Source organism: Halyomorpha halys, unplaced genomic scaffold, assembly GCF_000696795.3.
Source record: "Halyomorpha halys isolate HHAL.00 unplaced genomic scaffold, Hhal_1.1 Scaffold18.1, whole genome shotgun sequence".
NCBI lineage: Eukaryota > Metazoa > Arthropoda > Insecta > Hemiptera > Pentatomidae > Halyomorpha > Halyomorpha halys.
In genome coordinates this window covers 1,198,229-1,218,830 of record NW_027114407.1, presented here as the reverse complement: position 1 = coordinate 1,218,830, position 20,602 = coordinate 1,198,229, and the positions used below count along the sequence as shown (strand labels likewise).

Sequence of the window (20,602 nt, the reverse complement as noted above, 5' to 3'; positions counted from 1 at the left end):
ATGATCATAAATGGTAATTCTATATAGTGTTTGTATGTAAAGGAATTGTCACAAACTGTTAGTGACAAAGAGCCTTTTTTGCCCGAAGGTAAAAGCTCCAATTGGTGTTTCCTTGCCTATACATCTAGATCTAGTAGTTGTTATTGTTGGAGGTATAATAGTTACTGAAGGTAGGGCTGTCAAGGTTGACTGCCAACACTTTCCACTATCATATAGGCTGCGGCCACGCAAGTGCAGAATAGAGTGACAGAATATCTCTCTTGCAATGTTGGCCAATTCACTTTAATAAATCTCCTGTGATAAATTATTTTTAAACAATATTTATATTGAATTTCAAATGATATGTAAAAATAAATTATTAAAATAGTGCATGTTTTGTTTTAAAAAAAAAACTTGAATTAGGAGTCAATATATATATAAGTATTACACATATATTGTTAAAAAAATTATATTATATAGTCCATAAATAGCAATTTAATTAAACTACTCTTGAAACTTCTGCCATCCTTTGATTGTCAATATGATAACTTTTCGGATCCTGTCCATTTTCAAATCATTATCTCAAAACAGGTTAGTACACTCATCCCTTTTTCATTACTTTAAGGATATTACCAACCATAGGTATTGTCATCATTCTGGCTGGTTTATGTTCCTCTTTGGTCAGTGTACTGACAAAAGAGCAACAAACACAATTTTTTCATCTTCAGGTATAATTTAGGTGATACATCATTTTACTTCTTTTACTCTATGTACGCAAGGGATTTACATAATGGTAACAAACTTGAAGTCTTCAGGATTTAAGAAAAACATTATAGGAGAAAAGAATGAAGATCTGTATTGCTAAAACCCGTTCAGGGTTCAGTACTAAGTAAGGAGGTACTGTTTCTTGAACAACAGTTATACAATGAGATGATCTGTTCATGATCACAGTCAACTACCAGATTTTTCCCGAATTAAGGGTGGTTATGGCCTCACTTTATGAGGCTGGGTGGACCCCAGAGGGCTCCCAGAATCCACAGGGCTGACTCACGGGTTACAGTAAAGAATAAATAATTATCTGCCACAGCTGAATTTGAAGCTGGAATTAGTATCATATAATAAGTGAATGATAATAGTGTTAAGTTAATTAAAAGTTTTAAAATTTTATGTGAAAAGTGACAAAATAGTTTGATTTGAATAAATTTATTGACCTGGGCAGAATACCCTGCAGAATGTTTTTAACTTTTGGATATGAGGTGTAAATTTAAATTTAAGGAAGTCCTTGAGGATGGTCAGGATGGCCGAAATGTTGGATATTTAAAGTAATACATTGGTCGCAGAACTTCATTCTTACAGCCCCGACGAAGCTCTGCAAAAATAGGGCGATATGTTGATTTATAGTAAATAGTTCTCTTTTACTATATTATATATACCTATATTGACCGCCACCCGGACTATCCTCCTACATTAATAAAGATTGTTTGAGACTTAACTGGGATACAAATTATTTTATTTAAACAATAAATCACGTTTCGAAGAAGTGATAAGATTATATATAAAATAGATTTCAAAAGTTTTTAACTGGTAGGTGTTTTCAAAAAGTTTATGATTGAACCAAATGAGTAATGTCTATAGTGGTGATGGAAGATTAGAAGACATCATGAAGGATATAATTTTATATTAGGAAATAATGACTTTTACTTATAATTAGAATATTCTTGTTTAAAGAATAAAGTTACATTATTTTAGATTTAATATTAAGATAATGTATATAATCACACCCATTTTCAGTCCAAATAATAACTGTAACTTCCTTAAAAATTATAGTTCAATATTTTGAAATTAGTAATTTTGCATTGGATATATTAGAAGTTTTTGTTTAAATGTATATTATTTTAAAATTTTCATTTTTCTGAATAAAAATGAAATTCTATGTTTTTTTATTTTGAAAGGAATATAAAAAGTTTTGCAATCATTCTGTAAGCTATGATATTTCATAAGTTGGAAAAATAAAAATACGATTTCAATAACTTAAAAAAAAAAAAATCAACACATCATTTTAGACATTTCATTTCAACCATCATTTTGTATGATAATTATACATACATTAGTACCTCGAATGAAGTGTTACTTTTTTTTTGTTTTAAATAGTACACAATTTTTTTTTTTAATTACGAGGTATCACAGCTAAAGCGACTGTATCTTATCTACTCTGAATGATTACTGATAAGTTTACCCTAGATAAATAATAATAATTTTACAATAGCAACCATATCTATCATGTATACTAAGAACAAGGGACTATGTCCAAGGTATAATAAATTTATTCACCACTTGAAGAATTTTTTTAATAAAAAAATTTCTAAAAAGAACAATAGTCACTTATTTTAAGTATAATTCATTGTTATTATATAAATAAATATATTTTCAAAATATAATAACACCAGACAAAACAATTTATTTTATTGCAGATGATTTGCCATCTTAAAAAACAATTACCTTTCTAAAATTTCAGGAGAATAGTCCATTTTCTCAAATTCTAAAATTTCAGCAAATGACTGTGCATACCAGTCATTGACAAGTACAACACTCGGCATTCTCAATAAATTATCTGGAAGCAAATGAATTTCTTTCATAATATTCGCCAATCTTACTGGAAGTTCTTGCCTCAAAAAAATATAAGATTTCTTTTCACATGCTCTCATGCCTGGAAACAAATTTTCTAATTACTTTTATTTGAAACAGAATAGTGAGAAAAGAAGTTATTGACTCAACACATTATTTCTAAAATTAAGTAAGCATCTTCAGAAATATGATCAACAAATCTATCCAATTTTGAGACATGCACCTATCATCTATAGGTTTATAAGAATTCAATACATAAAATTACATATTAAATAACCTCACTGAAGTCCTGGACTGACTCAAGCAAAAGATACCCTTAACTGTTAGCAATGCTATGAACATGAACTATTATAATTAAAAATAATAAAAGCAAACAAATTAATAATCCAGAGAAAATAACAAACAAAAAAGCAAATGATATTTAAACAATTAATTAAAAAAAAAATAGACTTGTACTGAACAATTAATTTGAGAAAAATAAAAGTAAAATAATGATAATAATAAAAATAAAAACATAAAGAGTTAATAACAGGATGTCTTGGATCAATCTTCGCGATGAGGTTAGATTACCTTTGGATTGAATTGTATGTCACAGCACCATGCACTGTTGTAAGGATGTCACATTCTTTATTAAAAGTTAATTTTCTTTTGGAAAAAATTGGTTCTGTATCATTTGTGTTCAATATTGTGCAAGGGCTAGTAAACTGATTGTATTGTACTTTATCAATATTAGTAATTTTAAAAATTATTTTAATCCTACAAAGATCAGATATGTTAACTACTATTTGATAAAGCGATGAATGAACCCCTTAAAGATCCTAGTTTTGAGTGACAGGAAACTTAAAAAGTAGAAGTGCTTTTCGACGGATGATGAGCAGACAACCAACTTCCTAATAGGTGTACAATACCAAAAATTTCAAGGAACTATAATTTGTGATTTTAAAGATATTAGTCAAGTAGTTTTCAATTTTTGTACATGTATTTGTCTCAATCTTAAGCCCCATATTAATTAAAACATATATTAATCACTAGAAATGTAAAATAAATTTTCAAGTTGTCAAAATATTGTTTGTTTTTTTGCCAGGAATAGATTATTATGTTACACAACAAACATTTTAACAAGTGTTTTAATATTCTCAAATTAAATTTATATATTGAAATTTAATTAGATTAAAAAAATTGAGAACAATTTTGATAATTACATCACAGTGAAAAATAAAACAAAAAGTCAATTATATATAGCATAACTCCATTTCTAAGCAATGTAATAATTGAGTACAAAAATAATGACAATGTGCTAATTTGATAAATTAAAATAAATTGTGAATTGTATTTTATTAATTATAAGGTTTCATGTTACAATAAATTAATTATGAATAATAGAAATTGATGGGACAACAAATAAAATGACCTTGAAACTTAATAAAATCAGTTTCAATTTATATACATATATTTTATCGACATGAAACCAACATTTTTAATATTTTATGGATATTTTTATAGGTTTAGGGTCTAGAAAGCACTAGAGTACAAACACATGTCACGGATTAGGACAAACAGAGATATTGTATTTTTCTCAAGATGACAGTGATAAGGGGATATCTGATAAATTTCTTTTTGTACACACAACATTTCTTTCAGTTTCCCCTCCCCCCCCGGAAATGATATTTGTTTAATTATTATCTGAAAAACAAACTTATGTAAAAGAGATCACAAACAAAAAATATAAATCATTAAGATATTCTTCTGGCTGAAAAAAATAGAAACAATAAAATGTACTTATAATAATTTGTTTGGTTAAATTGAGAGTGCTAAGCAAATATGTACATACTATACTATCTAATCAAACAAACTGTACTCATAACTTTAAAAACAAATTACATAAATATGTTATGTCCAAATACTTTTTCAAGAGGGTTAACAAATTTAATTCTTAACATTATAATTGTTACTCGAACTGGTAAAGGTAATACTTTAAAGTAGATAAACTTAACAACAGCTAAAAACCACATTAATCATTCTCAAACCCACATTTTTCAAATTATTACAGTAAAATTATATTCTGTGTAAAATCCAATTGCAAATGCCTTAACAGGGAGGAATAATTCACAAGCAGGATAAAAAATTAGAAATAAAACAACTTCAAGGCTGAGTATCTCATAATTTAAAGCAAAACCAAATTTAATCATATAAACACAAAAATAAATTAATAAGTACATAACTAGAGAATTAAATGTTATCAAAATACAATTTTATTACTTCTATATTCTGAGTTAAATGTTATTCACATTCCTTAATAATAAATAAACAATATGTCAATAATTTATTTTTTTAGAAAAAACCTAATATATTTTTTTAAGGCAGAATATTGACAACTTACCAAAATCGACAAAATGTTTTATTGACAGAGGAGAAGGGTTAAACTGGGCATAGAAATCTACCATTTTAGATAGGCCAGAAAAAAATCTAATAGCAGTTAGTCTCATTTTGGGTATCCTTATCTGTTTATCGGGTTCAGAAACAATCACATAAAATGGGTAAAACGCCCAGAGAAAATGAAACAGAAATGATGATTCGAAAAAAGTTTCAAAAATTATAATAAACTAACAAGGATATGACAAAGTGACAAAAAAACCACGAAAAGCCTTCGACCGTGATCAACACAATTCATATTGACTAGGTTCTGTCCTTCACCCTCTGAAACAAGTACAGGCAGCTCCCGCTAAGGTTAACCACTCACTCACAGTTCCTAAGGCAAACTATCTCACTCTTCGCGATGTTATCGAACTGTCGGAACGGGTACAAAGGAACCTATTCCTACGGTAGAATGGTTACAATACTTTGTTCCATTTCGTAACGAATAACTTGTTCCATCAGCACTTGGTGTGGCGTTCAGGCGAAAATACTGCTGTTTTTAAATGAATTTTTCCAATGTTAATATAAGAATACTTTCCAATATATTGCAAAACCTATGTTTTATTTATAAACGAGAAGTTTTGATTTTAAAATTTATCAATTAATGTATGAACAGCTAAAGGTACTATTAAGTAACAAATTAATGTGGAAGTTTGTCTAATACTTTAAGATATTATGCTTAAATGTGTTTGAGAAATTATGCTATAAAAATACTTTAGTCAATACTAGCGGATCTTCACCCTGTGGTGTCCTTGGCGGTACGATGTGCGAATCCTCCTTGCTTAGGGCGGGGGAGTATCAAGTGTTTGGTGGCAGGGCTTTCTCCAGATATATGAGGCACTGAAAAAACTGTAAATCTTAGGAACGGCTTTGTCGAGGACAGGGAAGTTAATATACGGTCTACTATTATGAAGTACAGGACAAGGTCGAAATAGGATGACTTTGTGAATCAGTAATGGGTCCAGCCGTATTGAAACTACTGTTCGACAAACTGCTCAGTATTCTGGAAGAAAAATAAAGGATATGTAGATGACCTGCCATACATGGTATAAATATAGATGTATGCAACGTGGTAGGAGCCTGGTGTGAAAAGCAGATGAAAATTTCCATTGCTAACACGCAAGCATCCTTCTAAAAACAAGCGACAGATATGACTCGCCCTATCAACATTAATAAAGGTCAAAGAATAATAACATGTTATGTGGTCATTTACCAACGTCTCACAATGTGGTGCAGGATTTTACAGGAGGGATGCATCTCGACCTCCTATTGAGAGAAGATGAGATCAAATTTTACTTCAAGAGAAAATTTGCAGCAATTCTGGGCAAGGATATAATCAGAGGCCTCAAGAAAAGAATAGAAAGCATAATGGGGTAGATGCATTAGGAGGTAAAATTTCAAAGGAGTTACGTTGAGGAAATGCTTCTTAACGGAAAATATTAGACTGGGAGATAAATGAGCCCTCTCTGATTATTGGATACAGATCCTCGTGAGGAATGGAGAATTAAAAAGGAAGTTGTTGAAACAATATAATAAAAATTTAAACCCCATCTTCCAGTCATGGCACTCGAGAATCAGCAATGCACGTGGTCGCATCCTATACCACATTCCAGGCATTGCGAGTCTGGGTGTCTGGGAAAATCGGCTTCTATAATATCACTGAGTACGAAATCCCTCAACTTGGGAAGAAGAACTGTGCAAGTTTCAGGAAATTCGACTAAGGATGAAAGAATGCCTTAGGACACTTTTCATTGTAACAGAGAACCCACACCTGGGATGCATAATGCCCCACTGCTTCGGAACAATCAGAACCGGAACAGTTGGATTAGTTCTCGAGACGGGGAACCTAATACCGTAGTGGAACTGGAACTGTTGAAGCTAATAAAGATTTTAACAGCTTCATAACATCCCTACTCCGAGAGTTCAATGGGAAGTGCTGCTATAGTGGTGTTACAGATAACTATGAACAACTATAATTTATTATTATTTTTTTTTTTCTCATTTTAACTATGCGATAATTGTAAATATTTAAACATTTTACGGAGTTATATTATACATTTGTTTAAAAAATTAAATTTTGAAGGGGGGGTCTTATGCTGAAAATCACATTTTGTAAAACCTATAAACTAATTCTTGAATATCTCTCAATATTTTTTCAATGTAATGGGCATTTACTTGTTACTTGACCTCAGGAGTTGATTCAATCCTCCATCTTATACAACAGGAGGAGGCCCCTCACCTCCGGATTTAAAAATAGTACCATTCAGAATGGTTATTTCATAAATAACAATAAAGATTACAGGTAACCTTAAAATACCAAAGGTAGTAAAAGGTAATACACAACACGATTTATTTCCTTTCTTTTTCACAATAAAGCACTCACTAATTCATGTTTCTTTCTGTTTTAGAGGGATCGAAAAAAAAAAAAATCCTCCATCATTATAACACTATGACCCTCAGTTTGAATAGATTAAAAAAGTATTAAGACATTGTATTTTTAAAAATAAAATTCATCAAAATTAACAATATTCATTGGTGGACAAAAATAAAGTATCTAGGAATTCGTTTGTTTCATTCAAATCTGCCTTTTTAGTAATACATCTATTTATGGAAACTAATAGTTAATACTCAATTTACAATTTAAAAAGTACAGAATTTACTAACATCAAATGCTACAATTTTAATTAAAATTACCTTAGTATCTGATGGTACTGTTTATAGTAGCACCAATAATAGCAGTTTCCATCTATCTAAGTGTTCCAGGGATGAAATTTTAGTACCATTTATGTTGCTACCACAGGACCCAGACGTGCTTCATAGTTAGGTCTAGATTTTCTATTGTTTCTGGAAATCCATAAATTTTTCTTTCTCTATCTCCTTAATGGTGTTAGGTGTAGAGTAGCTTCAGTTCATTTCTTGTATACATTTCTATCCTAAGCCATTCTTCGGATTTGATCCATTGAGCTGCCATGTTCTCTTCCGAGCCCTTCTATATATTCATTATAGATAGCTATTGGTCTACCAACTGGGCGCTTTACTATTAGCCTTGCTTCCATCAGTCAGCAGGCTTTTGGGTCATTTCCCATCCTAAAGACATGGCTGAACCATTGTAACAGACCTTACTCCCAATATGGCACATATGGTGTTATTTCTTGCACAGTCCCGTCTGGTTTTACCAGCTATTTTTCTGATGTACCTCATTTCAGGAGCGGTGACTTGGCTCATATGTTTCTTCAGAATTATCTAACTTTCTGACCCATAGAGAAGAACAGGCAAGAATACTCACTTGAATAAGCATAGCTTTGTCTCTTTGCTAGATATTTAGAAGAATACACTATTAGCCTTTCTTATTCCCACAATTACCCTGCTTCACTCCCTTATTGCATCTAAAGGTTGCAGATTTTGTATCATTGAGGTGAACTATACCTATTAGGTCCTGGTATACAGATTAAATAGAACTTATCAGATTTAGTGGTATGTTACTCTCTTTCAAGGTATTCCAGGTTTCACAGAGTGGAAGCGAGTCAAATGCAGCTCTGAATGTATCATAAAAAGTTCTCAGTATGGAATGATACACCATTTCACACTTCGCCCTCGATCCCATGTCATCTCTGCCACTATCCCGCTTCAAGAATATGATACTAAACTCCTAGAGATTCTTCATATTTTGGAGGCAAATAAGTTTAGAGACCCGTGGCATTGTGCAGAATTAATAACAGGACTAATATCTTTTTTGGGCAAAATTTGTAGTAAGCAAGACATTTAGGTCTTTGGTGTTGTAAGTATACAACTGAATACCAGATGATGTTATCCATCAAATTTATAACTGTCTACTATAACTAAGATGGTTCGGTTTCCTTTAGCACTTGGAGGTGAGATGTTGGGCCATGATTAATAAAAACCAATGATAGCCTGGGTAAGATACTGTTTAATGATTCGACTTGAGCATAATAGGTCTTAAACTTGGAGACATCAAATTAAGGTCTCCTAGATATTGGGCTAAGAGCTGAAATGGAGAATAATAACGATTGTTCGAATCAAAAGCAGTTTGTATCTTCAATTAATAAATGACTCTCAAACAAGACATTATTAAGTAATATATTAATGAACTAATAAATTAATTGTATCACTATGGTGGAAAATTGGTAATCGGAAGGGGAGATGGGAAATTCGAGTTACCGAAGGATGAAAAGTGGGTAGTCAAAAATTGATCATAGAAATTTAGGGGTCGGATGTGTAGAGGTCAAAATTAGACTCCAAAATCTACTCGATAAATGTTAAACATTAATTAAAGTAGTGCTCTATCATATTTTATAGATTAATTCAAATTTCTGAATGAACATTTTTGGAACATATACATGAGAGTGAGTTATGAAATAATATTATGTAAGATATCTCATGGATTTTTGCATTCTTAATGAAAAAAAAAAATGCACTTATTGGAAATAAAAATTATAACAGCACTGTACTCACTTGAATGTACAACTTTTTCAGTTAAAAAAAATTTCCTTACCCTCATGAGTAAACTTACCTCATATCTTAAAATTTTAACACCAAGCTGAGTTACAAGCCTCAGGGTATTAATTAGTAGCTGCACACTACAGTGGTACAGCATAATAAACAAATGTGAAATGATAAAGGATTGAAAACATTCTAATTTTATAACCACTCATGAAGTTTACTGAATATCTGAGTTGTCTATTACGGACTATTATCAATTTCAGAAACCAATGAAAGTTTGGTTATTGAGCACAAACAATAATTAAATAAAATCAATACATTTCGCAGTCAGTTTTTTAGTCCTTGAGTGTATTTCAACATCAATGAAGAGAAGAAACAAATACAATATACATAATTGTAGGAAAAATAAATAAAAAAAACAACAGCTTTTTATATGAAAACATTAATTGTGTATGTATAAAAGATTACATATAAATGACAGTGACATAAGGATTTACAATGTTATAAGCTGGAATTGTATAAAAAATAGTGCCCTACAATTTCCGCATCATAAAAATGGAATCTGTAATGACACTTATAAATAGGCCCTAATTGATATAATTATGGAACATTTTAAGTTTTAAATATATATATATATATACGTTTATGTACATTATTAGGCACGCATATGAAAGGATGTGTAATAACACACATCACTCTACCCCACCAAACTTTAACACAATACTAACAAAATTTTACTTTTATTAATAATACACATAGGAATAAAATAAGGCCATTCTTTAGGCTGTTGGGTTTAAAACATGCTTAACATATCCACTGTTTGTATAAATCACAAAAAATTTGTACATGATTCAAGTCATTGAATGAGATTGTCAGAGCAATGATCTGAGGTATAAAATAAATTGGATCAAGACATACTCTAGATCTCAGTAAAGATTGGCAGTTAAATGTCAAAACAAAACTAAACTTTCAATAATTAATGAGTATGTACTTGAACCAAGTTCAAATTTTAAATAGGAACAAAACTTACAAATGAATAATGTGTTAACAAGGTGTTGTTTACAATGGCACAAGACTAACTTCATGAAATCCAATGAAGTTATGTTAGATTTTAAAATGAACATAATTAATTTGACATCAATTAAGATGTCCAATGCACATAGAATTGGGATATAACTCTATTGAGATAAATACAGTAATATCTAATGAACATTAAAAATAACAACTTTGCCAAATATGAATTATACTTAGAAAAAACTTCTGAAAAATCCAGATAAAACAAAAATCACTGAGCACTTTATAGCAACAGAAATTATTTCATAACTCTCGAAAACTTACAAAATTAATAGTTTTCATTTTTAATAGCGAATAATTAACTTTAGTGAAATAAAATATAAATTACATTAACATGTAAGTGAACTTAGCATCTTGATTAGATAAGAAATTAAATATTTGTCTGGACAGAATGTATTTATTCTTATTTCAGAGCTCAGTATAATTCAAACTTCACTTAAGTTTTTTTTAGAATTTAACAATTTGAATGGATATGTAAATATCATTAGCAATTACTTTTAATTTATTTAATGTATTTTCAAATTATTAATCAGTAATCACAAAGTAAATACATATATATAAATATATTATTTTAATATTACACTAATTTTTAAATGCATAATGGATGTCACACATTTGACAAAGTTCATAGCCTTCTGAATTCAAAAAGAAAGAAAATTCATAAGAAAACATCTCATCAATTCATTGGATCACATTTGGATGTTTTGAGCCACTTAATTTAAAGCATTTATAATATGTAAAATAAATATATTAAAGAAGAAATTTTGGTGAAGGGCATATAAAGTTGGAACTGACATGCTACAAAAAATTTAAAATGTCAAATTTTTGATTTTTAATAAATTATGAAGCTTCCTAAAGAGTCATTATTGAATAATGAATTGAGCAGAATGACTTTAATCTATTCCTATTAATTTAAAATTAGGACAATAGTAATGGTAGAACATGTGAATTTTGTTTTTTAAAATGAAACATTGTAACCTTGAAATCACTTTAACAATATCATAAAGTAACCATCTAATAGAAATTAATGATACTGATATTAGTGTGAGCCCAATTTATTCCAGTACTTCATTAAGTTGTATTAAAAGCGAATACAAAATTCACATGTTCAAAATTATTGTCAACAATCTTAAAGAAAAATACTATTATAACCTAAATACCTTAATCTATTATACCATGCATATTTAATAAAAGAACAATAAATAATTTCAAATAATGGCACACTTAAAAGAAATAAAAAAACATATACATCGTTTTGAGATCTACACATAAATAAATAATTGATAAAAAAATAAACAATAAGGAACTGTACATTTATTTTTACTTTTTAGTCAATTTTATAAAAAAACAATATCAAATTATAAAAAGGACAGAGAGACAATTTTTTAAAAAAAATTTATAATACTGTTCAAATATAGCACTGATTATCAGTCTCAATCTCTTTTGAGGGCTGAAAGTGAGAGAAATTTCTCCCGACACTATTTAAGGAATATAAAACATTTAACAACTAATGTAAATAATTAGCCATTATGGAATAAAAACAATTTGCACTTAACGAAATTTATATAGCGCACATTTTCCAAGATAGAAAAGGTAAGAAAATAAACATTAATGCGGTAATAAACCAATTCGGAAATCTCCTGTTAAAAAAAAAAAAAATTAAAATGTCAATTGATGCAGGTTGGAATTAGTATTTTATAAAACCCATACCCCATCTAGTTAATAAAAAAAAAGTCTTATTTTCACAAATATAACCAGAATAGGTTGATTAAGGACTAGCATTGGAACTGAGATGCTGTGATGGCATTTAGGTCTTTCATGAGACCTTCAAGGTTAGCCATCTCTTGATTTAGTTCTTCTGTGCTATAAGACGCTTGGATCTTAGGCAGCTCTTGCTCCTGGCGCTGTCTAGGAAGTGGAGATGTTGTAGAATAGCTACTGCCTTTCTTATATGGACTCGAACCCTGAGGACGAACAGTGACAACATGCCTCTGTTGAGGGGTTGTGGGGGCAGAAGCAGGAGGTGCGGGTACACTGAAGCTCTTCAACGGATGGCTTCCAGCTCTCTTACCATCACCAGTTGAGCTACTGGCTCCTGTACCACTGCCGGATGCACCACTACTGAAAAATATTTATAGTCTAAGATTAGAAGAAAATAAATGATTAAAATAACTTAGTTGATCATTCCCGCTCAAACAAACAATGTCATGTTTCTTGAAAGTAAGTACATAATTATTAATCATCATTGGCATTAAGGTATTTTCAGAGGATGCAACTTTTTGTATAATTAGTATGAATATGATAATACTCTATATAATTTTGATGCATAATTAGAGAATTTCAGTAAGTACTTCTGTACATTAATTTTGTGAGTCGTTGGCAGAAAGAAAACACTTTTTTAATTTTCACATTTATTTTAAAGATAGTCCCTCCCTAAGGAAAATGGTAAAAATTTTTACCTACACAAAAGAAATATTGAGAATGATCTTGGAAGGGGGAAAAAGAAAGATGATGAATAATAAAATTGAATAGATATTTCAGATGACACTCAGTAAGTCCCAGATTATCAGGCTGATAAAAAAAAAAAAATGAATATAAATACTACTAAGCTACTAATATTTAGATACAAATCAACAAAATTATTGGTTGTCAAACACATTCAAAGGATTTCATAAATCTTTTCTCTATTTTAACTATGTAAAAACAGTTTTTATTTTTCATGTAAATATTACATATTTTTGGCCAAAACAGTATTGAGGAATGCTGGAAATATAGGATTAAAAACAAAAAATTAAAAGAAATTAATGTGAGTAAAAAAAAGTATGAAGTTTTGAGACTATTAAGAGGATCAAGTTAAATGCGAAGGTTAAAATTTCCTGTAAAACAAATATTGCTTTAAAATTTATTACCATTTACAATTACAATTACCATATTTATTCGTCAGAATTGTCTCGAAACATAAAGCAGACTCATAAATCTTAATACGAGAAAGGGGTTCAGAAGAGATTTCATCAAATCTCACAAAAATATGCCGAAAGGTAGCTATGGAACATGAAAATATTTAAATAATCTCTTCCTAAATATTAAGGTATGAAGAAAAAAGTCTTTAAAATTTAAAAACAAATTAATATCTCTTAGAACTAATGTGTACCTGTAAATAACAGGAGTCGGTGTGGGTTCATATGGTATACTACTGCTGCCACCTCCAGACGTAGACTGCACTGCATAAGGGCTCTCAGGAACTAAAAAAATATAATTTCAAACATGAAATAAAAAATACAAGGAAAACCCTTACAATATTTCTATATTTTCTTAATAGAGACGTTTCAGACATTTGTCCATCACTTAGTCAATTCTTTTATTCTTCTTTTCCCTTAGGTATCCTTAAAGGATGAATAAGTAAAAGAATAAAATAAAAGAAAAAATGTATAAGGATGGACTAGATGATGTACAAAAGTCTGAATAATACGGATATTCCTCAAAATAAGAAAAATATAGAAACAAGTTGAATATTGAGAATACAACAAAAAATTAGACTGTTAGACAAGTTTATTGAATTATAACAAACAAAAATTATAAATACTAATATGAAAAAACTATTTATAAGGCCAGTATTACACTATTTTAGTTTTCATCAAAGATCTTAAATAAAAGATTTTATAAAAATTAAAGGGTTATTTCCTAAATAATGACTGTTTGATGAAATACTCTCAATCAAAAAACTACCCGAATTTAATTCCAGAAATAATTATTCATTTAAATAAAGTAACATACTTCTAAAACAGTTATTTCTGAAATAAGTATCTGATTATAGCAACTTCACCATTTTTTAAAATATTTTATATTACAAAAACAAAATAATTATTTCTGAAATAACATTTAAAATTCAAGGATACTTGAGATAAATACAGACATTGCGAACTTCCTTTATAAAAGACTTTTATCAAAGAACTTTGATAGTGCAAGTTCTTTTTCAGCGATTAAATTCAACAAATTTAATTGACTTTTATTTATTTATAACATAACCACAAGTAACACACTTTTATTACAAATTACAAGGGATTCATCTACTAATGTCAATAAATAGGTTCCTAATATTGTTAGATGATCTGTGATCTATTATATATGAGAAATACAACCACAACTGCCTGACAAAATTTCCAATAATAGGCATAAACTAAGAAGTAAACGGTTAGTAATCTTACCGTTTGGATCAATAGTTACATGAGCTCTTGAAATTGAATATTGTGTTCTAGGATACAAAGGTCTGGCTTCGATGGCTGGAGTTTGCCCACTACTACCGATCGGAGTCGCAGTGGCAACAGCTGAAAAATAATTATTAGCTAATCGTATAATTTATTAATTATGAAGTCATAAAGATTAATTAAAAAAAAAGATATAGCTAAATATGTGGAATACTACTCTTGTTTTTTCATATAATAAACAAAGTATAATTATTTTCAATTAAATTGGAATTCTTGAGATTATTAATAGTCAGAAGGAAATTTTTTTCTTTGTTCTCCATAATGGATGTTACCATTAATATACGAACATTATAAAATTTGGACACATCAGTTTATTTATCACCATGAGATCCATCTATAATGATTAATTTTCTTTCTTTAGAGGAAAGACCTGTTTATCAAAACTTAACTGAAATAAACAATGCACTCGATGAATAGCAGATACTAGAAAATAAATAAAAATATTAGAAAAAAAAAAACTTAGTTCAAATTAAAAGAAACAAATTTTCCCTAGTCATTCTTCCCTTTTAAAAACAAGATAAGTTGTCAATTATTTTTTTCTTGGAAAGTGGAATTGAATGATGTTTACATGACTTGGAAGATAATAATTGGCTGCGGTGCACAACTTTCACTTACCACCCAACTTTGAGTTGAAGTTAATCCTAGCACATTTCAGAAGAGATATTTTTGTGAAATTCACCGTGGCAATACTTCCCCGTACTAATTGTCCTTTCTACTAACTTCGATTTCATCATTTTTCAGTAAAGTACATTTATTAATATTTCTCATTACAATATTTCTTTTGTAAAATTATGATAGAAATGCAAAAATATAACCGTTTACAAAAATTTATATTCTACTCTTAACCATTTATTGAATGCTAAGTTGTTACAGAATCAATATTAAAAATGGTAAGAATGGTTTTTGGAGTTAAATCATCCTGTCAACTAAAAGGCTAAAATATAGGTTAAGTGAAATTAACTATTTAGTAACTATGGTGACAACAAAATGTTATCACACTGGCAAAAAACCCCACAGGGCTTGTGCCAATAGTTAGAACGAACCCTTTATTAATGCGTTCTTTGTCATCATCCATTACCTTTTATGTTGAATATTATTTTTTCTAAAATAATTTCCAATGATTTGTATAGATATATAATATAATATATCTATATTACTACTCTCATTTCAAAAAATGTGATTTTTACCTGGAAAAAATATTTTACCTTTCATCTCCTTAAGCTAAATATCAAATCCTTTTATAGTTTATATTTATCCTTTTTTTTCACGACTAATAAAAATGTGAAATGGTTAATAATTTCAAATAAACAAAATTAAAAATACTTTAATGGAAGATTTTATAAAAATTCGTCATTTGAACCCTGTTTGACGAGGGTAAGACCCAACTGATATTAAAGATTATTCAATTTTACCTCGATACACTGAGTTTAATCAAAATCATTAGAGCTGTTCAAGAAAACCAAAACAATATGAAAAATCGATGAAATAGTGGCACTTGTGATCAGTCAATTTTATCAAAATAATTGCTTATATGCCTGCCTTAAACATATAAATTCAGTTTCATACAGCTTTTCAATAAATTTTTTGAGGTTAAAACTTCCAATTTGAATATATTATTATTATATTTGCACCAATTATCATAATGTTGCACAACGTTTCGGGACTATTGTCCCATATTTATGTACTTTAATAGGTGTATTCATGATCTTTAGTTTAACATGTTAAAGCATGTTAAATAGAAAACAGTTATGTTAGATGGAGAAATATTTCCTTCTTTTCCATGTTAAAACAATATAACATTTAACATGGTAGAGAGCCTTGTTACTAGGCCTGTTAAATGTAGAATGACATCATGCAACATACCAGCTTTGTCATCGTTTTGTTAGTACTTGTGTTAGGTTACTTGCTCGTTATTTGTGTTTTGATTGCGTTAGTATTGTTAAGGATGTTTTTAATACTAATAAAGCAACTTTTTTTTCAGCCATATAGATAATGACATAATTTCCCTTGTGAAATTAAAAGTTCGACAAATTATGAGGTTTATTAAAGTACATGAATATGGGACAATACTCCCGAAACGTTGTGCAACATTATGATAATTTAGAATAAAATATATTCAAGTTTGAAGTTTTTAACCTGAAAAAAATTATTGTAATTAACTTACCAGACTTTCTAAAAAGAAAATCCAGAATACAACTTTTCGTTTTTGAGCAAAATTCACAGACCATTTTGCAATACTTGGTTATTTTGACTCATGTGACCTTAAAAATTAAATTTTCCTCAAAAGGTTAGACAATTAACAATACCCTTAAAATATGCCCCATGGCTTGTAAGAAATAGTCAATTACATCGAGAACTGCAACTCAAATATATTTATTATATAAAAATATTATACAAAATTTCATTAGCAGTTAAAGGTCCCAATACCAACAGTTTAAGGTGCAGTTATTTACAACTTGGGAAAACCAACTTCCTCTTGAAGGCTGAATGCCAGGCTAATAGCAATAACTAGTAATTATAACATCGAAATAGTTAGGGGTGTCTTTTGCATGAGACTATTCCCTATCATTGTCAAAAGTATTTAAAGTACATAAAACTGTTATATAAAGACCATGCAAGGCCCACCAGGCTGATCTGGCGATAAAGGAAAAAATAACTTATAAATATCCTCAAAGTATAAACTACATACTACAAATCGTAGAAAGGGGGGTAAACATGTATACTGAGGCACTCTGTAGATATTTGTATATCAAAACTTAAAATAATTTAAGATGGTTTCCTTTACATTACATTACTAAGTGACTGTTGAGAAGGCTAAATTTATTCTATGGTGGTGAAAATTTAGCTGTTAGCATCTGTTAGCAAAGCGTTTAAATTTCTATACTTCTATCTAGGGCATTTAGAATGTTTACAGAGACGGGTGCCCATTAGAGAGAGCTGTCTGTTAAGAGAGGTTTCACTGTATATGCAAATTTCTCTAAATGGGGGTATGCGATATTATGAAAATTATAGAAGTGGTTGTGGTAGAAGCATGTTGGAAGTTTGGAAACCACTGATATTTTAAAAAAATTCTCCAATATTTTAAAATGTAAAACAATCTTGGAAAAAAAAATTTGTTAAAACATAAAAAAAAAGTATGAGACAACATATTATATATACTATATATTAATTTATAATTATCACGTTAGTTACTAAGTGTGAAATGTTTTATTTCCTGGATACTGGTACCTATAACCTGGGAGATATGTTCCAAAAAATACTAATACCTGTAGGTGACACATGTAAAAACTTCATAGTCACCATTTGTTAATTATAGCCTGATTAATTTATACACTTTTATTCATACTTATATTTACTCCAAAAGTTGCCAATCATCAAACCTAAATAACATTTTTCTATTTCTTAACCTCATAACTGTATCACGCTGTTCTTTATTAAGAATTTGTTATCTGTAAAGTGACCTTCACATGATAGGCAGTGTTGTATGACCTATTGACACATATACATTAACTCTTATCGATCTAATAATTAAACAAAAAAAATATTCATTTTGTTTTTATTGATCATTTTAATAAATGATGATAAATAAATAATGAATAATAAAATGTTTGAACAAAATAAATCTTTAATACAATTTTTTTTATTAAATAAATCAAATGGAATCCTTGTTAAGTCTCAACACTCTTTGTTATATCAATAGTCCAATTTTTTGGCCAATTCAGCCATCCTCAAGGACAATCTTAAATATAAATTCTCATCTCACATCAAAATTTAAAATTGTTTTAGAGGCTATTCTGCCCAGGTCATTAATTACAAGTCAAAATCACCCTATTATTTTTAGAACTTCATTAATTTTTAAAACTTTAATTTTAGATTACACTATACTATCAACTATTAGATAAACAAACTATTCATAAATATTTTAAATTTTGATGTTAGGTGTGAATTTATATTTAAGATTGTCCATGAGGATGGCTGAAACGTTGGACTATTGATACAATAAAGAGTGTTGAGACTTAACAAGGATACCATTTGATTTATTTAATAAATAAATACCAGTCTCAAGAAATTCAATAAATTATATATACAAAAAAAAATTTGTTTTTTTGTCTTCTTTATTTTTATGGCTTTTCAAACGTAAATCCATTAAAATAAAAATCTGATAAGTCTATTAAGTAGAAGTTGTAATTTTAATTTCATCCATTTGTATATATTTATTCTTAAATTTATATTTATTGACCTAATGACCCATAATTTACAACTAGAAGTTCTTATAAAGAATTATGAAATTTAAATACCAGCTTCAATCAAAGATTCAGTTTTGTAATATCATATTGAGATCTTCTTTACACTTAAGAAAACATATTATAATATATGAAGTCAAGGAGTATATGTTTCAATTTTGCAAATTGGATTTTTTTTTTTCATTTTCACCAAAATATCACTCGTAACCATTGACACTATACACATTAAAAAAAAAAGAAGTGCATTGAATTCATTATATGGACTGATTATATAAAATGAAGAATAAGGTGAAAAAATGAAGAAATTGAATTTTGTCAAAAATGAGTAACAACTGTTTTTGATATTTGTTTGAATAGGGACATGATAGATAAAACAGGAGGAATTACATGTGTAAAGTGTAATTGTTTCCAAGATAAAATTTTCTCTCCTCAACATTTAGGACTAAGTGAGATATCCTGTTTTTCCCTTTCATCATCATATAACAATCTTCATTGTAAATTAATTTCATTCTCAACTGCCTTTATAATGTAGCAAGTTAACACATAAATATCAATAAAGAAGTGGGATGTTCTTTAAATTACAGGGTTAAAATTAATAAATAGTGAATCCGAAGAATTAACCAAAAATTTCTCATAAAGGTCACAATAGGTTGATGAACTGTAGATAACCCAACCTAGTTAGATAAAACTAAATTAAGATTAACAATTGAATGCTGAAAAAAAGTGGTGAAAGCAGTTAAACATTGTCTTTATTATAAACTAAATAACAATCATAATATATTGATTATCAATATTATTAGGGAGAAAACTCCGGTTGATGAAGTAATAAAAGAAGTAAATAACCAAATAATGTGCTAAAAAGGTTCAAAGGAATTAAATAAAAAATAAAAATAAAAAAAACAATAAAAACTTATGAAAAATTAAAAATACAATAAAATAAAACAAAAACAAAAAGACTTACGTTCCCTAAAGTGTGAGTTATCTATAGGCAAAGTGATAGGTTTATGTTTATATGTTCGCCGCAACGTTGATGTCCTCTCATCGGGGCCTAGAAGGGGCTCACATTGAGAACCTACACGACAAAGTCGCATTGTTATATCTTCAATTAAACAAATATCAGGCTTCACACAAAACAACAATAAAAAAAAATAAATAAATAAAAAATGATGATACTCTCCATAACGACTGATATACAAACTCAAGCTGTAGACAAGGCATTATGGCTAAGACAATATGATACTCACTCATGTACTGTGGATGGTGTTTCTCCGCTAAAGAAGATGATTCTCTAGGTAGACTACCTCCACTACTGGTACCTCCACCACCATTGTCTTGATTCTTTTCAACATTTTTCAATTCCATCTGGTCATGATGAATCCAAAGATCTGGAGGTTTTATTCCGCTAGTTCCAGCTTTATACCTGTTAAATGTGAAACAGTGATCAGTTTAGAAAATAAAATGGGTGAAATTTTGTTTTATTAATCAATAAAAATATATTATAAATGAAGAAAGGAACATAATATGAAGTTTTTTTATAAC

At 29.1% G+C, this 20,602-nt stretch overlaps 2 protein-coding genes across 6 annotated transcripts in view; both read right to left on the bottom strand.

Moving 5' to 3' along the window:
• Pdk (pyruvate dehydrogenase kinase) overlaps positions 1-5,372 on the bottom strand; it is a 22,310-nt gene extending 16,938 nt beyond the window's left edge. For 2 of the 3 annotated variants that reach the window (XM_014420491.3, XM_014420499.3), the window contains exons 1-2: positions 4,985-5,371; positions 2,479-2,686 (exon numbers count right to left, since the gene is read on the bottom strand). In XM_014420491.3, the coding sequence (XP_014275977.1) occupies positions 2,479-2,686; positions 4,985-5,090 (314 nt within the window). In that variant the 5' untranslated portion in view covers positions 5,091-5,371. Of the gene's footprint in view, positions 1-2,478; positions 2,687-4,984 lie in introns of all 3 variants that reach the window. The other variant, XM_014420485.2, reaches the window with a different exon arrangement.
• Positions 5,373-9,898: 4,526 nt separating this feature from the next.
• fra (frazzled) overlaps positions 9,899-20,602 on the bottom strand; it is a 34,759-nt gene continuing 24,055 nt past the window's right edge. For 2 of the 3 annotated variants that reach the window (XM_014420461.3, XM_014420471.3), the window contains exons 22-26: positions 20,308-20,483; positions 20,025-20,135; positions 14,760-14,879; positions 13,706-13,796; positions 9,899-12,675 (exon numbers count right to left, since the gene is read on the bottom strand). In XM_014420461.3, coding sequence (XP_014275947.1) covers positions 12,330-12,675; positions 13,706-13,796; positions 14,760-14,879; positions 20,025-20,135; positions 20,308-20,483 — 844 coding nt within the window. In that variant the 3' untranslated portion in view covers positions 9,899-12,329. The remainder of the gene's footprint in view (positions 12,676-13,705; positions 13,797-14,759; positions 14,880-20,024; positions 20,136-20,307; positions 20,484-20,602) is intronic. The other variant, XM_024358300.2, reaches the window with a different exon arrangement.